Raw genomic sequence first — 19651 nt, 5'->3', positions numbered from 1 at the left:
GGCGTTCATTCCGATTACTTTTGCCCATGTAAACGCAGCTTGTGAGAACTGGACTGAGTGACCCCTCCCCCCAGCTTTACAAACAAGAAGTACCGCTGGCTCCAGGAAGCCAAAATCCCATATAGTTCTATAGAGCAAAAACCAGCTGTTACTCAGTCATTCTATTGGTCAGAATAGCCATTCTTACTCTGATACCTTTTTGAACATGTTCTTAATCATATTCATTTTTTGTCATGATATTTTTCAGATGACTCAGTAAACGCATTCAAAAGTTCAAACCGTTTTATTGACAAATTTAGTATAGCCTGTTTTCAAGTGGCAGGGGCGTGGACTTCCATCAAGCTCACACTTGATTGGTGGGAGTGGTTGCCGTAGAAACGCTGACTCAAGGCCCGTACACACCGGGACGAATATTCGCCAGGCGTTATTCGCCAGCGTTTTTCGCCACGTTTTTTGTGTTCACACCCAGGCGATTTTCGCTGACGATGAGCCGAGCGAACATGCAATTTCATTCCCTGACATTAGATGGCGCTTAATGTAAACAGAAATACTCCTGTACACAAGGTGGCGCTGCGCAACTTTACGCTTCTTAAAGTCGCTTTTCACTCAGAAGAAGAGTGCAAGTATTTACGCGCTTGTCAGAATAATACAAAGAAAACATGAAGATTTCAAGCACCAGTAGCTCCAACTGGTGCTTGGTTCGGGGATATTTTAGAATGTCCGTCATTATTTCTTCGCGGCAGTGCAGACGCTACTCGGCGTCTATCTTCTTCGCTGGTATGTGTGCTCAGCAAGGCAGTTTTGTGTTTGAGCGCCCCCAAGTTGTGTTTTACTGTAACTTCAGAAGCTCCAGACACGTGTGCAAAAGCGCCATTCTCATTGGTCGAATAGATTTCGACACGAGGCGTCAAAAAAAAAAAACAAACCCGAGGGTTGTTTTTTTTTTTGACGCTTTGACGCGTGGCGTTTTTTCACGTCGGTGTGCACACTCTTATTGGTGCCCTTTGTTTAGTCACGAGGCGTTAAACGTAGGCGAAAGTCGCCGGCGAAATTCGTCCCGGTGTGAACGGGCCTTCAGACTGACTCGGACCAATCACCGTTTACTGACACCTGGCTCCAACATGGAAAAAAGAAAATGGCGACTGAATTGACTTCATTTTGTTGAAGCCAGAAGTAAGCTTTTTTCCATGGGTGACATCACACTCGTTCAGTGCAGTTGTTGGTCAGAGGTTAAGCAGAAGGATAGCTGCACCTTTCAGAGCAGGAGAAAACAAACTTCCCAGACGACGAGCTCAGCCAGGCTTGCTGGGAAAAGTGAAAACTGTCAGCTAAAGGCAGACTTAGGGAGAAAATTAAAATTAAAATTCCCCCAAGACATCATAGATACCAGTCTTGGAATTGACATTTTTCACAGAATTATCTAAGCAGGCCATCTTGCTGGAGCTAATGGTGCCTTAAGTGGAAGCAAGAGGGAGAAATATGTCAAGTTGGTGGAGCAGTGCTGGAGATGGAGGTAGTGTGTGTGCCGATTGAAGTTGGGAAAAAGAGCTTTGCATGAAAGACACTATATAGAGCCTGTAGTCTCCTAGGAATCACAGGGCCATACAAATAGAAAGGCATTCAGCGACTGAAGCTGCACGATGGCTTGAGCTTAGGAGAGACGAACAGTGGACTAACTCGGATCACAGGCTGGGAATTGTAACCTCCGGTCAGGAGATCTGAAGATGACAGGACCTAAAACTGATGGACCAAAGTTAATCACAAAATGTACAGTAAATACATTACAGAATTGTTTTTGTTCTTATAAGTCCACATTAAACCTTTGGTTGAACAACGTATCGGCCAATTAGTTGCGCGCATATTTTATGAGCTGTTAAATTATTATTATTATTATTTTTTGCATTTTTCTCTTTAGATGTTAGGGACATAATTGTGTTTTAGGTTATTACTAGCCTAACTTACCATTTTCTAGCAGAGATTATTGCTGTTTGGTTGGGTTGGCAATGTCTGTACTTTATCATGGTTTATGCAAAAAGCAAAACAAAACTGATTTGACTCTCCAACTGAGTGTATGCATAAAAAGCTCAGTAGTATGTTGTGACGAAGCATCACGTAACTGTACAAAGTAGGTTTCTGTTTTCATTCACATGAGGATTACCTATTTTTAGATGGTGCTGCATTGCTTTAGCAGAGCAGGTACCTTGGATGCAAGCTAGATGTCATAGGTTTATAGTAAGCACACTACATTGTCCATTGTGTTAGTAAGATGTACAATGTGTGTTTGTGTCTGTGTGGGGGTATGCTTAGGGTATCTGGGGCTTCATTAAAGTTTAATTGTGGGATTGAGCTGAACTCATTAAACATGAGTGAGGAAAGCTGTCACTAAGTGGGAAAACTCCTCAAGCCTCCTGTCTGAAAGACAGAGATGACTACCATCTGTGTATTTGTACTGGTAAACAAATATATGGTAGATTGTATTTTCCCTTTCACACTATTAAAAAAGAACTGACATTTTCAAGATGTTTTTCTTTCAAAACAATGCTGCTGTTATCCTGCTTCATCTGACTATTCCAGAACATAACCTTGTTCGTCACATGTGCAGATGACCTCCACAAACGCGGGGGAAGCAGGAATCAGTCATCCCAGCTTTGTTTTTGGTGCCCTTTCTCCCCTGCAGGGCTGCTTATATAAGAACGGCCTAGTTCCTCACTGCTGTCAGTGAAGAAAACAAACTGCCTCTGCTGACTGCAACAATGCCTCCAGGGACGGGGCATAGCTAGCTGACCCCAACCTTCACCACAGGAGAAACAGCCAATTAGTGATTGATTTTGGAATTATTCTTTTTGATTGCAGTTTAGTTAAGAAATGCACAGATTTGATTCCAAAGGCAAAATCGAACGATCTGCCTATTGACTGAATGTTAGAACTGGACTGAGTGAGTGTGATGTCACCATAGAAAACAGCGACATCACACTTCTGGCTCCAACAAAATGAAGTCAATTCAGTCGCCGTTGTTTTGCGATTTGGACGGTGTCATGTTGGAGCTACAGTACATGATGTCAGTAAGTGATTGGTCCGAGTGGGTTTGAGTCAACGTTTCTAAAACAAGCACTCTCACCAATTATTAGTGTTCCTGGAAGTCCACACCCCTACTAATTGAATGCTGGCTCCGGAGAACCTGTCAATCAAATGTTTCAAACATTGAACGTTAGACCACATCATTTAATTGAGGCATTTGATCGGCAGTTTATAATTTAAATAACTCACAATAAAGAAAAAAATATCATGAAAAAAAGGAGGATTATCAAGAACATCTTTGAAAAAAGGTATCAGATTAAGAATGTTTATTCTGACCAATTGAACGACTGAGTGACAGCTCTTTATTTCATTATAGAAGTCTATGGGATTTTGGCTTCTTGGAGCCAGCAGGTACTTCCTGTTTGGAACTCCAGGGGGAGGGGATCACTCAGTTGAGTTCTCAAACAGTCAATGGGTCTGCCTGACTGTGGTTTCAGAATGTTTCTATACTTTCATCACCATTATGGGGAAAAATTGTTATATAGTGTTAACCTTAGCACAGCCTGAGTCGCAGTCTCTTAGGGTCCAGTCTGTAGACATGTTAGCCTCTTTTGCTAGCTGTGATTGCTCTGTTGCGACCCCCATGCTTGGTCCCTGACCCACCTCTCAGTGATGTGCCACGGCTCCGCCCCCTGGAGTTTGAAAACGGATAGAGTAGCGGTGAGCACAAGCACGATGGACGAGAACACTGTGACAGTGTGACAGATCAACTTCACTGCATAGTGGTTAAGTTATGCCTATATGTAGATGGGATGTACTGTCCGTTTAAACCAGAGGTGGGCACTGAGGGCCGCATTCCTGCATGTTTTCCAACATACCCTGCTCTGGCATGTTCTAATTGGCTGGACACACCTGAACCAGGTAATCAGTCAGGGGTAGGGAAGGAATATCTGGAAATCATGCAGACACACCGGCCCTCGAGGCCTGGAATTGCCCCCACCCCTGGTTAAAACCATACCAAAGAAAGGAGAAGCAAAGAATCGGAAGGTCCCATGGTACCGATGGAAGTGGAAGCAAACTAAGTAAAACTGCCATGGGTTTACTGTCAACATATACAGTACTGTCGTTTTTTGGTGACATACAAAAATTGGGATGCATCTTGCAGCAAACAGTAGGCGCAAATGGCGCCCCCAACCTTATGAGTGATGCTATGGCGAGCAGTGAAACCTCTGTAGCACTTTGGCATGGCCCAACTGTCATGCTGCCAGTGTACCATCAATAACGACAAAGTTTTAGGCAGGAACACAGTGTTTCTCTCCCCTTACAGGTAAGGAATGATGCTATACTAATAAACTCTTAAATATACTTCAAAATAGCTGATTTTTTTCTTACATTCTTGACTTTTGAAGTTTTATTTGTTGCACTTTTCACACCGCTCGCTCTTATCTTGCCCTTTCGTCCTTCTCTTTGAATTCCTCCATCTCTGTTCCTTTTCCTGACAGTGCCAAACAAGAAGACCGGTTTACTCATCTTTCTTGCTCTAAATGCTCATTCTTCCTTTTAATCAAATGTAGTCGGCTCTGCCTTTGGCTCGCCTGACTTGACCTCTCCTGTCCGAAGAGCTTGATGTGCATTAAGCGTTTATGTGTTTTGCTCTGTTGAGTCAAATCTTTCTGGCCCCTTCAAAGCATCCAGACTGCTGAACATGACAGCTTAGACAACTTTCAATGCTCCCCCCACTATGATCAAGTGTACTAAAGCTTTCCTTACACTTTAATCACTTCTATTGTTTTCTTCTCAGTTTAATGAGTAAAATCTTATTTTGCACAAGCCAATTTTATTTTTGTTGTGGGGAAAAGATTTTTAGTATAGCCGGTTTATAAAATCAGCTATACTGTGCCGTGGGAAATGATCCATTCACTGATCTAAAAACATTTCCCATCTCCAGGATATCAGCTCTGTGTTCATCCAAACAGGCCCTGATAAAACACTGAGAAGTTAGGAATATGAAAGATCATAAAATACTTTGTGTTTATTTGATTCTATTAAAGACACTTTGATAAAAATGACGGTTCCGCGATTTAGCTGCAGCTTCAGCTCTGTTTTCAGAAAAGTCCCGCCCCTTAACTGTCTCCACCAATCATTCACATGTCATCAGTCTGACCAATCAGAAGTGGATAAAATCTTCACTTCCTTGTTCCGATTTAGCTCCTAAAGTCTCTCAGTTCTAACATAAATACCAGCTAAAGCTCGTCTTTAGCGGTGTAGCTTTCCACAGAATCCGGTGTGAGACCGTGGAACAAGTGAACAAAACAATGAAGCTCAGAGAAGAGAGTCTGTCTGCCAATGGCTGCAGTTTTTGCACTGGATCTCCCATGATGCATAGGGTTAAAGTGACAAGTTTTAAATCTTCTTGATGAAATCAGAGGTCAACAGTTTAGTTCTCCTTCAAGGTTTGTGTTTATTAACATCCCAGAGTTTGGTCCAAGTCATCTTTACAACTGAAACACTTTTCTAATAACGTCTGGATTATTTTATATGTTAAACTTTAGAAGAAGTAATAACAACATTTTAAGAAACAGGATTAAGGTGAAGTGGCCAACAGACACATTTAAACTAAATTGAAACAATTTAATTAACTAAAAAGAAATAAAACATTTTTTGTTAAAGTTTTCAACAGCTTTCAGCTTCATGTTCACTTTTTGTGTAGCTACAGAAAACATATATATAATGTTAGCTTTTTGTGTAAAATTTATCAAACATATTGTGATCATATAATTGTTAAAAAATGACGGCTGCCTTTACACCAACATTTAAAAATATATTTAAAAAAATTAATCACTATTCAGGTAGAACATATTTCTTTGTGAGGTTACATAAAATTGCATGTTAATAAACTGAAGGAAAAAACAACGACCAGGGTAAAATGTCAAATAATTTAGTTGAAAATTATCACTTAAAACTAACCTAACTTTTATTACAACTTTTAAAAAAAAACGTTGCAGAGGGACTGTACATCAATACAGACTATAGAGTTTCTCCTTTTTTAATTATTAGATGCTGGTGTGCCGTGGGATTTTTGTCAAGGATAAAGTGCCTTGGCTCAAAAAAGGTTGAAAAACACTGAACTAGACTGAATATTTACAAATGGCCGCCATTTTGGATTTTTCTTGGTGCAAATGTTTTTTTTTTTTTAACATGTTCTTGTGGCATTTTCTAATGATGGAGGACAAATATAAAATAAAATAAGATTATGACTGTGTTTCTGAGTATTTCTTTATTCAAATCAGGCTGACTCATGAGCAGACAGAGAATTGCTGCTGGAAGATCTTGTTAATGTTACATCCAAACTACAGTGTGTGGGCTACCATCTCCATTCTGATCATCCACTGTCAGACAAATAGATCCACAAACATCTGTTTTCCTCGTCTGAGCTGGAATGTGGATCTAAACGGCTGGATAACTCCATTTTTGTGGCACCGCTAATGTTAGGTTGGAGGTGTTAGGGGCTGTAAGCTAGTGGGAGGGAGCGTAAACAAAGGGATAAAGGGAAATATAGTCTGACTTTAAACAGGTCCGTGATCACATGTAGGCGACACATGGAACAGCTCGTTAGCATCATAGCATGTTAGCATCAGTGTGTAACGACACCACTGTCTCCAAGTCAACACTTTTTATGTAACTTGGTGTTGGTGCTGTAAGTCCAACAGGTTTATCCTCCAGTTCTTACTGGATCTGTTAAAAATCCTCACATTTTCCGCTGCTTCATCAGCTTAAACAAAAAGCGGCGGGTTTTCTAGTGGGGCTTTTATTCTCTCAGCCTCATGGATGTAGCTCCTCTTTGCTTGCTGCTGTTTTCACATCTGCGCTTTGTGAGAGACCGGCGGACGGACTTTACTCTGAACAAGCGAACAGAGAGCTGGGAAAATAAAATCCTGATTTTTCCCAAAATAAATCGTCTAAAACAACAAATTCAAACTAATCGATTAAATCGAATATTCAACAAGCCCTAGGGCAAGTTAGCGTGAGAGTGTAAACAAAGGGATGATGGGAAATGAGCACTGGCTTACTTCTGCACCTACTATCCTGCCCCCAACTCTGGAGATTAATTTCTGATGAACTTCTGCTCTGCAGAAACTATGTCCTAGAAAACACAGTTTTTATAATTCTTTTTTTTTTAATCTTGCTAAAAAAAATGGCATAATCAATAACACTTTTAGCATAGATCAGAAGATGATGGGAGTGGGACTTTAAGCGGTCTCGGTTCACACAGTCAGAAGTGTCAGCCATGTTTGTGTGCTCTTCAAAAATGTTTGATGTAAACACACACTGCTCATTCAGGTTTTACATTAAATCCCACATATTTTTGGATTCTCGCTTATTTCAAATTCACAAAACCATGAGAATCATTTGTGGATCAGAATGTAGTCATTGATTCCCCTCCCCACGCTTGGATTTGACCTCTCTCCTTCTCCTACAGGGAGTCATGCAGACACCAGCAGTAATAATCCGCTGCACTGTATGGACCAAAGGCAAACAGGCTCACTTTCTTTCACGTTTGAATTACACTAAGAGTGAAATGTGCTGCACGTTGGGGTAAAACCTCCCATCATTGTGGCTGAAATGTTCCTCGGGGAGCAGCTGAATCTGTGGAGTTTTATTCTTTCTGCCTTCGTTCCCTCCTGTGAGGTTACCACATTGTCCAGTTCTTTTCAGATAGTCTGCTGCCGTGTTACTTAGCTGAGAAGCATCCCTGCTGTCAGACTTGAAAATGACCTTTAAGCACATTCCTGCCTCTGCGGCTCCCATGTTAGGCATGTGGGTTCACTGGTTTATTCTACACTCAGGAGCTGAGAAATGGTCTTTTTCCAGCTGGGCTGCATCCTCCTGTTTCTCTGGCTCAGCTTTCTGTCAGTCATTTGCTTCTACTTTCTCCATTTTCCCCTCACTGAAACATCATTTCTCTTCCTCTCGTAGAGTGTCATGAACCCCTTCACCCTGCATGCCTGAACGGTCGATACTAATAATACTGACGGCTCACTCTCAGTCTTCTGTTGCTCTTGGAAAGTGCTCTAAAGTTACAAATGTGTAATCGCCTCCACTTCTCTCTGCATCAGTAGATCACTATTTTATTGTAACTTAGTTTAACTTAGACTGCTGAGGAGCTCCGTTAGGTATGAACCCCCGGAAGCTGCTTTGGAGTGTTTTCTTCCTGGATCTGAAACCAGCCCTTCCACGGATTTGCACTTCAATTTGATTCCGTTTTCACTTTTCCCTTTCTGAGAGCTGAGCTTTTCACAGCATTTCAAATTAGTGTAAGGAGATTTAAAGTAGAACCTTAAAGGACAGGTTCACAGTAAAAGCAGACCAATAGTAGAAAAAGAAACTTACTTTAGTGAAATACTGCTGCAGGACGGAATAAAGGACTCAACAGAAGTTACATATACCGAGCTCCCGGTGAAAAACATCACAGTGTAAGAAACTATTGAAAAAAGAATGGGAGCAAAATGTCTTTTTGGGGTCAAAAAAAGTTTGAAATGCTCTTACAGAAGAACGCTTCTGTTTGAGCAAATGGTCTCCGTAAACATTTACACATTTACACAAATGCAACCAGGTTAGGTCTTCAACCACATTCGAAACTTTGTTGACCTCGAGAAGAAGTCTCCATCATGAATTTTCAACAACACCAAAAAAATCACCTTTAGTACTTTCTACAATTTCAAACTCCTCTTAGGGATTTCGATCTTTCGCCTCCTAACTCCTCAAGCAGCATTACTTGGGGAAAAAATGGTGTTTTTTTCTTTTTCCTGGGGGGGGGGCTTGCAAAAAATAATTGAGAAGCACTGCTTTGAATGGTGCATCTTTTGTACTTTTGTAAGATGAAACCTGTACATTACAGTCATGACAGAAGAAGGGAGAATGGATTTGAGGATTCTTCCATTCATCCATTATCTGTTCTTACTTAATCCTTAGCAGTTGTGGGGGGTTGCTCAATCCCAGCAGTTTAAAGATGGGTCACACTCCCAGGGACGCACTAACAAACTGCACACACTTTTACCTTTAAAGAGACTATCAACATACCTGTAAAGGGACTGTGGAAGGAAGCCAGAGAAAACCCACACATGCATAGCAGGAACACAGGAAGTAACCAGCTTGGATTTGAACCACATTGGACAGGACTGGACCTTCATGCTTTGTTGTGAAAACATCTTTTTTCAGTTCATCTCTTTTCCACACCAACAGATATCTGCTGTTGTTTGTTCAAATAAATGTATTGAAAACTTCACACTGATTACACTATGGACACCTGGCGTTAATAATAAAGTCAAGTTATTTCAACAGAACTTATGTAAAAGCAAAAATAAGCTCTTGTTGTCTTTTGTTTCAACAGGCCCAAAGAAAGGAGGTGTTTCTCCAAGAACGCTATGGACACTACAGCATAACCGACCCCTTCCTTGCACTTCAGAGGGACTTTGAGTGTAGGGTCCCTGGAGGAGAAAATGAGCGAAGGTCCTTGGGGTCCAGTCCCATTTCAGTATTGGAAGCTGTCATGGGTCACTGCAGGAAAATGCAGGAGCGCATGTCAGCCCAACTCGCTGCTGCTGAGAGCCGCCAGAAGAAGGTAAGAGAACAAGCCATTGTGTTGACTTTAAGGCTGTATTCACACCCCACACATTTGGTCCCCTTAAAGTGAACCAGAGTTCATCTCCCTTGATAATCCGGAACTGATTTTCAGTCTGAGTACACTCAAGCGGACCCTGGTCTGGGACCAGGAAAACCCTCTCTGACCCATCTTTGGAGGTGGTCTCGGTTCGTTTCCAATCAGACTGAGCTTCGGTTCGCTCTGAGATTCCTCAATCTGAATATAATCTGTCCTTGGAGCGTAACAGCTGGACCAAAACAGCCACCGTAGCTGATGTAATCAGAATAGGATTGAATAAACGGATGAACTGCGGACCAACATAAAGCAACAAATATGATGTTATCAAACAGAAAAAATTCAATTCAATTCAAGAAGGTGAAAGCACTTCTCACATGCTGTTGTGTGTGTCGTTATGACATTATCGTAAAAGCTTCCATTCTGTCCCTCAACAGAATTCTCTCAAAACAATGCCTTAACACCACAACGAGACAGCAACTCATTGTATTGTGGTTGGATGAATTCAGACTCATCCAAACAACTGATAGAAATGGCTTCTCACTGTTATCCGGGCATCTACGTGTCTTAAACACTCATCAGTGTACCTTCTTAGCTGTGTTCTTGCCAGTACACCCCCTGCAACATGACTCCCTCGGACCAAAAAAGCAAGCAAAAAGTGTTAAGCCTGACATTGGTACAGACGTTAAAAATTTGTGAGCGAAATAGAACGTTTGAATGAACTGAAATCTTCTCTCAAACAACATTAAATGACTTTTATATTCAAAGGACCTAAAGCCATAAAATGAGCTGCTGGATGACCTCCATTGTTGCGGTTGCTAGCCTCACCCTGCATGTGCCGTGATGGTCTACCTTTGAGTGAAAAGGATTACCTGAATTCTAAACCGTACCGGTCTGGACGGTACCGCTCAGTTGAAAGGAGCCTTACGTTTGCCTTAACCACTTACCAACAAGTAACCATTTACTGTATCTGAGAAGTGGACTGAGTTAGTGTTAGTTAGTGTGTGATTTTTGATCACCGCAGAGATGAAGCGGCAGGAGTTGTGGTCAAACAACCCCCCCGCCAAACACAAAATCCCCAGGCGGCGTAGTCGCACACTCAAGAAGCATGCAGCTTGCAATGGAAATGAATACAATGGAAATTAATAATTAGAACGTATTATTCTTTATTAACACATAAACAAATTACTAACTAACTTATTAACTAACTAAATAGTTGTTGTAGAATGACTATGTGTATGTGCTGAAACCAGTGTGTAAGCATGTGCGAGTATAGGAAGGAGGAGGGAGCACATGCAGTGCAAGTGTGTTGGGGTGCGTGTTCATGTTATATGTTACGGAGTGAAGGAGAACAGTAATAAAAGAAGGTTTCCCCCAGAAGAACGGTGATTGATTCTTCATCAACCTGCTCAGTCTGGAGGCTCTGACGGTCTGAACGGGGAAATGAACAACTGAAGGAAGATCCGCTAACTGCCCTGGAGAGGATCTCTCCTGCGTTTTCCGACCACGGTCAGAAAGACAAAAAAAAGTCATCGCAGGAAAGGTTCAACAAAGGCTAACCATGAACGACTGTCTTTTTAAGTGCAACAAAACAAAAACAACAAAAAGTGACCAAGTGTTTGTCTGTCGGGCCGCTTAAGTGAATCGTGCTGCTGCTCTTATTTGTCCGTCTTCATTTTGCATGACAGGAAAACAAACATGTTAGGTTTCAGCGAGGATCTTAACGCGTGACAATGTTTCCAGCCGCACTGATGCACGCTCCCATGGAGTGCTTGTAGTGCATACAGACAAATATTTTCTTGTCACTTTTGACAGAAGTGCAGACATCGGGACGCCTCTGCACTCCGCCCTCGCCCCGCAGGGTCCTCACCTCTACCTTCCCTCCTCCAACGCCCCTCGCGAGAGGGGTGCCGGGCAGGAGCGGTTCGCACCTACCGACGTCCGGACTGGGGGGGGTCCGGGCGCGGCTGCCGGTGGACCCTTGTGTCTGTGCTGCCCGCGCCCACAGGGCTCCACGGCGGTGGGGACGACGCATGTCGCTTCCGCAGAGGAATCGAGTGGGAGCGAAGCCGCGCCCGCCCAACACATAGAACCTAAACGAAACCTAATTGACATAGTGCCCAGGGTGTCCAACATTTGTCCAGTCACTGCACGAGAATACACAATTATTAGCAAAGATGAATGTGTTGATAGTTCAAATCACACACACCATATGCAGTCCTGTAACATTAAAAACAAACAAAAACAAAAAAACCGTGCGGTGATGACTCATAACCGCGGCTAATGCGGTTATCGTCACACCCCTAACGTCAACCAAAGAAAAGGGTTTACTTCAGGCTCCAACCAAATGAAGTCAAATCAGTTGCCCTTTTTTTAACAATAAGAATGTCGCCATGTTGGAACCAGACGATGTCCGTAAGGAGTGATTGGTCCGAGACGGTTGAACCAACATTTCTATGTCAACCATTCTCACAATCAGGAGTGAGCTTGTTGGAGGTCCACACCCTACCGAGGAATGTGTCTATCGAATGTTTGACATGGGGCCACATACTTTTATTGAGGCATCTGATTGATCTGTTTATAACTTAAATAACTTGCGCTACAGAATAAAACATTAAAAATATAGGATTATCAAGAACATATTAAAAAGGTATCAGATCAAGAATGGTTATTCTGACCAATAGAATGACTGAGTAAGTCTGGTTGTTTGGTCACACCACAGGTGCTGTGTTGTATGAAGTTGTATGTCAGCTTTGTTTGTGTTGGATATTTTCTGGTGTGGATTTGTCACAGATCTCTTTAGGATTATGGTGGCCCTGATAATCTGGGTAGCCAGATGTTGGCTGAGACTCTGTCCTATTTTCCTCTCAAGCTGTTCCTCTTCCTCCTCTGGAATGGAAGGGTTTGGATGCATGTTTGAAACAAGGCCAGGGGGGTATTCCAAAAAGCAGGTTATGCTAGTTACCACGGTAAGTTTGAGACTAAAGAAGTGTACAACCACCGCTTTAGGTTCCAGAAATGTAGGTATGTTTAATGGTATGTCAAGTTGCCATAGTAACTCATGCTCTGAACATAACCTGGTCTGGAGCAGGTTTAGTTGAAGGTTAGTTTGTTTTCAGAGAGGTGAAGCAGCATGGTGTGTCCATTTGAAGATGATTTAGTGGATGAAGAAGCTCAGATAATACTTTTTCCACCATGAGAGGGTGATAAGATCACATATGGATGTTGGAAAGATAAACTTTTTACATTGATCTAACTTAATTATTTGCTTCAGTTAAGACAAATCTTTCTTTTTAGTTAAGTCAGTTTAAAAACAACACGTAGTTTTCAGACATTTATTTTACTTTCATTCAATTCAATTAAGTAGGTGTAACTTTGGTGCTGCTGTTAGATCAGCACCGCAAGGAATTGTGGGATACCATTCTCTTTGCCTGTCTGGACGGATTTGGGTTTAAGTGTGGCTTTTTGACCAAATGTGTTTAGTTGTTTAGCTGTTTTACTGTGTTTTGTGTAGTTATTTGTCCAGTTATGTTTACTTCTTTCTGTATCATGAAGGAGAGGAAGGAAGAGGAGGATGATGAGTTTATTTAGCGTCACTAGTGCAAATAATGAAGCAAGAACAGCAATTAAAGTCAGAGTCATGATAACTAAATGCAGGCTGCATTTAATGCAAATCCTCACTGTATCATTCATGTCATTTTAATGAAAATATCAGAGGGCCTTAACTTAGAGATGAGAGTTCAAGAAGTACAATAGATTAAGATGGAAAAACATTTAATTGAATTTGAGAAATATTACATTTAGTTAGATAAATATGTACATTTGAGTTCTATAAACAATTATTGAGTTTGATAGACATAAGAAATTAGGTTGAATAAATTTAACTCAACTGCTTGCTACCAATTGAGTTAAATTAATTCATTTAAGTTGGATAAGTTGTGTATGTATATTTATACATATATATATATATATATATATTCTCTCAAAAGCATTTTGCATCACTTTCTTTTATTGTAAAGCACTTTGCTTCCCCTGAAGTAGTCGTAAAGTGCTAAATGAATAAAGTTTCATTCATTCATTCATAATCCTTTAATAAAATAAACAACACTATTTGTGTAGTTAAAAAAAACAACAAATAACTCTGTGATCTTCATAGAAAAATTTGTTGAGTTTTGAGAATTTTAAACTTTTTAAATATGGACGTATGATGAACAAGATGCTACATGGACTTGCCCCCCCCCTATGTCTGACTTTCTTAAGAGCTGACAGCAGTCCTTGGATCAGAGCTTCCACTCAGAACGTCCCGCCTTACAAACATTCCAAATTCCCCTTAAGCCTTTGTTGAAAACAAACCAGTCATGTAATCATTGACTCCTAAAGTTGCACTGTCCTGTAAAAGGTTTTTTATGTATGGGGGTGCAGTGGTGCAGTGGTAGGGCGGTTGACCCCTGATCGGAAGATCTTGTCAAAGTGCTCTTGGGCAAGACACTGAACCCCACCTTACCTCTGGTGGAAGGTTACCACCACAGAAGTGGTTACACAAATGCAGCTTTTGCACTGATATGCAACAATATACATTAGTAAAGTTTAAGCTGCGCAAAATGAGGAAAACTTGCGATTTGCGATATTAGTGATCAATATTGCGATGACAATACATCTTGCGATAAATAAAAAAATAGCAAAACAACTAAATACATAATGTCCATTTCACTGCAGCAATTTAATTTAAATAATAGTCAAAACATAACTTAAATTATACTCCAAATGTCCCTCCCTCAACTATGACGAGTTGGAACATCTACCATAAGAGTTTATCCGATTGGTCAAATGCATAAACGGATTTATTTGATTTCATTAAATACTTCAAGATGCCATAACACTGTTTTAGCTCATTTAAGGTAACCCTATATCGCGATTTTCGCAGTTTTTTGCTAAATGCATATTGCACAGCTTGATATTGCGATAACGATATATTTTGCAGGCCTAGTAAAGTTAAAATGCAATCAATGTAAATCAGCTGATTCTAATGCAAAGAAAAGCGGTTTTCCACATCAACCTAAATGCTCAAAAATTACATTTGTATCTTTAGGGAGATGTGGCTCTCAAAGTAGTCCCATTTATGCTCATCTTAGACATTTCATTTCATGATTGTCATCATTTAACACATAAAATATGATGGTGTAATAACCAAACCAGGAATTTAGGAAATGAGCCCATATGAGGCCCAAATCTCTGGTAAAAAAAGAAAGAAAAGAAAAGTTTAAATAAACAGAAAGATAAGATAAGATAACTTTTTTTTATGTAAAAACCTAATTTTAATTAAATAACAATTAAATACAGAAAGAAATGTGTTGGTTTAGTCCACAGCATGATTCAACACATTTTTACTAGCAAAGGATAAATGCTCTTTTAAGTTTTGGGATTATGAATGAAAGAAAAACCCACTTAAAAGAACTAAATCTTGCTCTGTTGGGATCCTCATTTCTGGATAAAGATTATTTTAACCAGACCGTCTGAGCTTTCTTTACCTCCACCACTGTCTTTTATGTAAGCTATTGAATTTTCCATGAGGTCAAGTGTGCAGCAGCACATTTTGAATGTGAGTGCTGGCGTAACACACCGTCGTCCTCTCTGCTAATGTCAACTCATAAAGGTCTTCAGTGCCTCAGAAGGTTTGCCACAGTCCTTTTTGTAAATCTGCTTCAGGATTGTGAATCAAGGACACAATGAGCGATATCAGATCTATGCACCGTCCAGTTTAGATCCAGATTCCAGCTCAGACCAGGAGAACAAAGACGTTCATGGATCTATTGGTCTGGCAGTGGATGCATCGGAATGGAGCAGAGCAGGGAGACTGTAGCCCTCCCAGTGAAGTTTTTTATGTCACAAATAAGATTTTTTTTCTAACATCATTTTTACATTTCCTTCTGATTCACAGTGATTTTAATAAAGAAATACTTAGAAAGTAGGGCTGCACAATAAATTGCAAAGTTGTCGTTATTGCGATATCTAGCAGTGCTATTCGCATGTTGTGAAAAGTGCGATAAATGGTGACCTTAAATGTGACAAAACAATCTAATGGCAGCTTGAAGTATTTAATGAATCAAATAAATCCCTTTATGGGTCTGACCAATCGGATACACCCCTTCATGTTGCTGACCAATCGGATGGAGCCCCTTTATTATCGATGCTCTTCTCCTACGTAGATGAGGGTCATTTGGAGAATAATTTAAATTATGTTGACTCTTATTTCAATTAAACTTTTGCAGTTACATGGAAATTATATATATAATTTAATTGTTTTGCTGTTTGTTCTTTCATATTTGAGCTAAATTTTCTTCCTACATGTCTCCATAATGAGAAAATGCCACATGTTAAAAACATCCAAAACACCATTTCTATGTGAGTGGGCCTTTTAACAAAAGAATTCACATGTAGCTTTGGGACACCTTGGTGCTGCAGGACAGCTTTTTATGAGCACACTCTGCTGAACACACCGCCAGTGACAGATGACATCATGACAGTGGTTTACATAAGAAAGGAGGCCCAGGTAACCTTGTTTTAAATTTGTGCCAATCTTGCCTGGTTTCTCAATGCACCATGGGAAAGTGTTGACACAGTGAGCCGTGGCTCACTGTGTCAACACTTTCACAGTCTCTCTAAATTTGCACCAAGGGGAACAGAAATCCTCACCCAATTAGGAGCGAGTAGTAGCAGCTTCTTTAAAGTAACAACTGCTGTTCCCTTGGTGTGCTGCCTTTGATTAAATCCTCACACTCCTCGTCACAATCAGCTGGTGATGATGTGTGCTCCCTTTTAGTTTGGAAGAGTGCGAGTAGGGGAGTGGAATGAAACATCACAGGTTGTTGCACTTTGAGATGGGACAGCAGGATGTCCTCTCTCTTTTTTCTGGTGCTTGTCAGAGCAGCAGAGTCTTCTCAATTGGGTGAAGAGCCACAGTTAAGCCCTGTTACCCTCTGTTTAACCAGCTCCCAGCTAAAAATACTTGATGCCCCAAATATAGGAGTCAGAGCTGTGACGAGTCATGGAAATTTTATCGTATGCAGAGACCGTCTCACTGAGCTCATGAGCTGGACTCTTCCCCTAAGCCACTATTTTACAAAGCCATGTGTATTATCAACACATGTCACTGTGTAAAAATAAATAAAAGGCTTTCTCAAATTACTTGCGTATTTGCCTGTTATTAAAACAGGTGTAGGATTTTGTGCTTTAGAAGTGACATTCGAAAACCATTCATGGCACTATAATAAAATAATTAAAAAAACAATTATACCTTTTAAATGACCTTTTGTCTTTCCAGGTATTTATGGCATCTGGGATGTAAGACTTTGGATTTCAATTATAATAATTGATATTATTATGTATACAAAAACAGACGTATACATTTACTTGAATACCACATTTATCTGAGAATAAGTAGCATTTTTTCGCAGTTTGGCCGTGGGTGCGACTTATATGTGATTTAGAACCCCCCCTAAAAACAAATGCTAGAGCGCACTGTAGGTGTGTGTAGCAGTATTCGTTACTGACAGCAACGCAGTAGAATCAGCGCTGCTCAGTCTTACACAGAGCGTGGCCGAATTGTTTCAAAGCGACACAGAGGATGAAGAATTCAATGGATTTCATGATAAAAAGTGATATAAAGACTTTAGTTGACTTGCTGGCAGCTTCTTTATGCTATGGTAATCTGAATATGTTGTACTGATTTACTAGATTCCTCCCATGTTTCATGAAAATAACACAGCTGTGTTACAGTGGTGAGGCGTGCATATATTCAGTCTATTTTTGTTATCTACTCCGTTATTATGATTTTCCCTTTCAAGAGGATTAACTCTGTTCCTGGTCCTGTATTTTGTTAAATAAATGTCTCCCAGAAGCGCTTCTTTCTATATGATTTTGTCTTTATTATGAATTTTTTGGATGCTGCGACTTAAAGTCCAGTGCTATTTATAGTTCAAGAAAAACAGTGAAATATATCAAACAACCATAAACTGATTTTTATTGGACTGGAGATGAATGAGTGCAACCTGAGCCTCTTTGTCACACTGATCACAGAAGCCTAATAACTTTGGTGCATCAGTCCATTATATCATTGATGCTTTGTTATTCATCAGATGTTTGTCTTAAACTTTCACAGTTTGCCATTTGCATACATACTAATGAAGCTGTGTCTTGCCCAAGGACCCATCAACTGTCCCGGTCTGAGATTGAACCACCAGCTAATGGATTGGCAAACTCAACCTCTTGTGCTACAGCTGCCCAAAACACGCGACCAAAAGCTTTTACAGAAAATACATTTTTGTCAATTTGTAGTGTCAAGGAATCTCAAAAATCTGTAATACGATGTTTGCACATACTGGGTTGCACTATATTTCACCAATAATGTCTACGTTTCAGCTTAAGATCTGGCTTTTGTGTATTTATCCAGTACTACATTTACCAACAATGCCTTTGTCTGTGTTTCTAGCTGGAGATGGAGAAGCTGCAGCTTCAGAGTCTAGAACAGGAGCACCGCAAGCTGACAGCACAGCTGAAGGATGAGCGTGAGAAAAACAAGAACATAGTCATGATGTTGGTGCGTGAGTGCAAGCAGCTTGCCACACGAGTGGTAGAGGAGTCACAGCGCTTCGATGAGCTCCAGGCTCGCCTGGATGAGGAGAGTCGCGCCTCGGGCAAACTGCAGGAGGAGCTGAACAATGAGCGCCAGAAGAGCCAACAGATGGAGGCTAAAATGGAAAAGCAGTTGTCCGAGTTTGACACAGAGCGTGAGCAGTTGCGTGCAAGGCTGAGTCGAGAGGAGGTTGAGAGCCAGAGCCTCCGGCAGCAGGTGGAGCAGCTCAGAACTGAATGGGGCAATGGAAAGGATGCCAGTCCAGCTCCAACTGAAGTGGAAACTGCTGCCACCAGTAGTCCACCGAAACCTAAAGTTCTGACATCTGTCTCTGTTGCCACGGAGCCTATTAGCTCTCAGACAGCGTCTTGCCAAACAGATCAGCCCCCTATTGAGATTGAGGGTCCTAAAAAGACCCCACTGGCCATACCTGTCAAGCCAACACCCGCCAACTACGTGGGGCTGAGCTTGCCAAAGACGACTGGCCGGGGAATCGTCCATAGTAGCGCGGCAGGACAAGCACAGACAGAAAACGGCACTGAGGGACAAGCCTCCCATGGTTTACCCTCTGGGGTCAGCCCCCGTGTTCAGGCCGCCCGATACAAGTTTCAGGATCAGGATCAGAATGGTACCTCATCCCAGAGTCCTCCAGCTCGTGACCTCTCTCCCACTAACCGCGACAACTTTGCCGCTAGGCAGCAAGCCCGCCACACTGTCACACAGGTCCTGTCACGCTTCACAAGCCCCCCTGCAGCAGGGCCTGTCCCACTGCGTCCAGGGCTGCCCCACTCTGCCTCAGAGGGAGGATCTTTTCCTGGGCGCTTGAACCATCCAATTGGCCTGAAGTCGCCCACAGTTACCAGGATCGACAGAGGAAACCCTCCCCCTATACCTCCCAAAAAGCCAGGGCTTAGCCAGACCCCCTCACCTCCTCATCCACCCATCAAGGTGGTGGGGGACAGCAGCCGTTCCCCTGGGGCTGTGCTAAAACCAGCCACACCCCAGCTACCACCCAAACCTGCCCTGGACCTGGTACCAGCCCTGACAGCTTCTCAGGTGGGTGCCTGCCCTGCTTCCCATTCTCTTGGGCCCGATTGCGGCCCGCCGCAGCCATCAGCAGCATGTGCACAGTGTCCGCCAGTCATCAGTCCTACCACCGTAGTTAGTTGCCCCTTGTCCATAAACCCTCCCCCCACCTTCTCCTCCATTAGTGCTCCATCCACCCATAGTCCTTGTTCCTCAGCAGGCAGCCTCCTGGCAACAGCATCAGGTAATTGGGCTTCCTCTTGCTCTCTACGTCTGATTCTTGACTTTCCCACTTTTCTTTGCCTTTTCTTTTTGAG

At 41.7% G+C, this 19651-nt stretch overlaps 1 protein-coding gene across 8 annotated transcripts in view; it reads left to right on the top strand.

The window, feature by feature from the left end:
* Positions 1-19651, top strand: part of cttnbp2 (cortactin binding protein 2) — an 81719-nt gene that overhangs the window by 30566 nt on the left and 31502 nt on the right. For all 8 annotated transcript variants that reach the window (XM_023955476.2, XM_023955475.2, XM_078948272.1 and 5 more), the window contains exons 3-4: positions 9410-9640; positions 18165-19578. In XM_023955476.2, coding sequence (XP_023811244.1) covers positions 9410-9640; positions 18165-19578 — 1645 coding nt within the window. The remainder of the gene's footprint in view (positions 1-9409; positions 9641-18164; positions 19579-19651) is intronic.

This window comes from Oryzias latipes, chromosome 6 (assembly GCF_053564925.1).
Source record: "Oryzias latipes strain Hd-rR chromosome 6, Olatipes_Hd-rR_3.1".
Lineage (NCBI taxonomy): Eukaryota > Metazoa > Chordata > Actinopteri > Beloniformes > Adrianichthyidae > Oryzias > Oryzias latipes.
The sequence above is the reverse complement of the archived record's forward strand: the minus strand, read 5'-3'. Positions and strand labels throughout refer to the sequence as shown.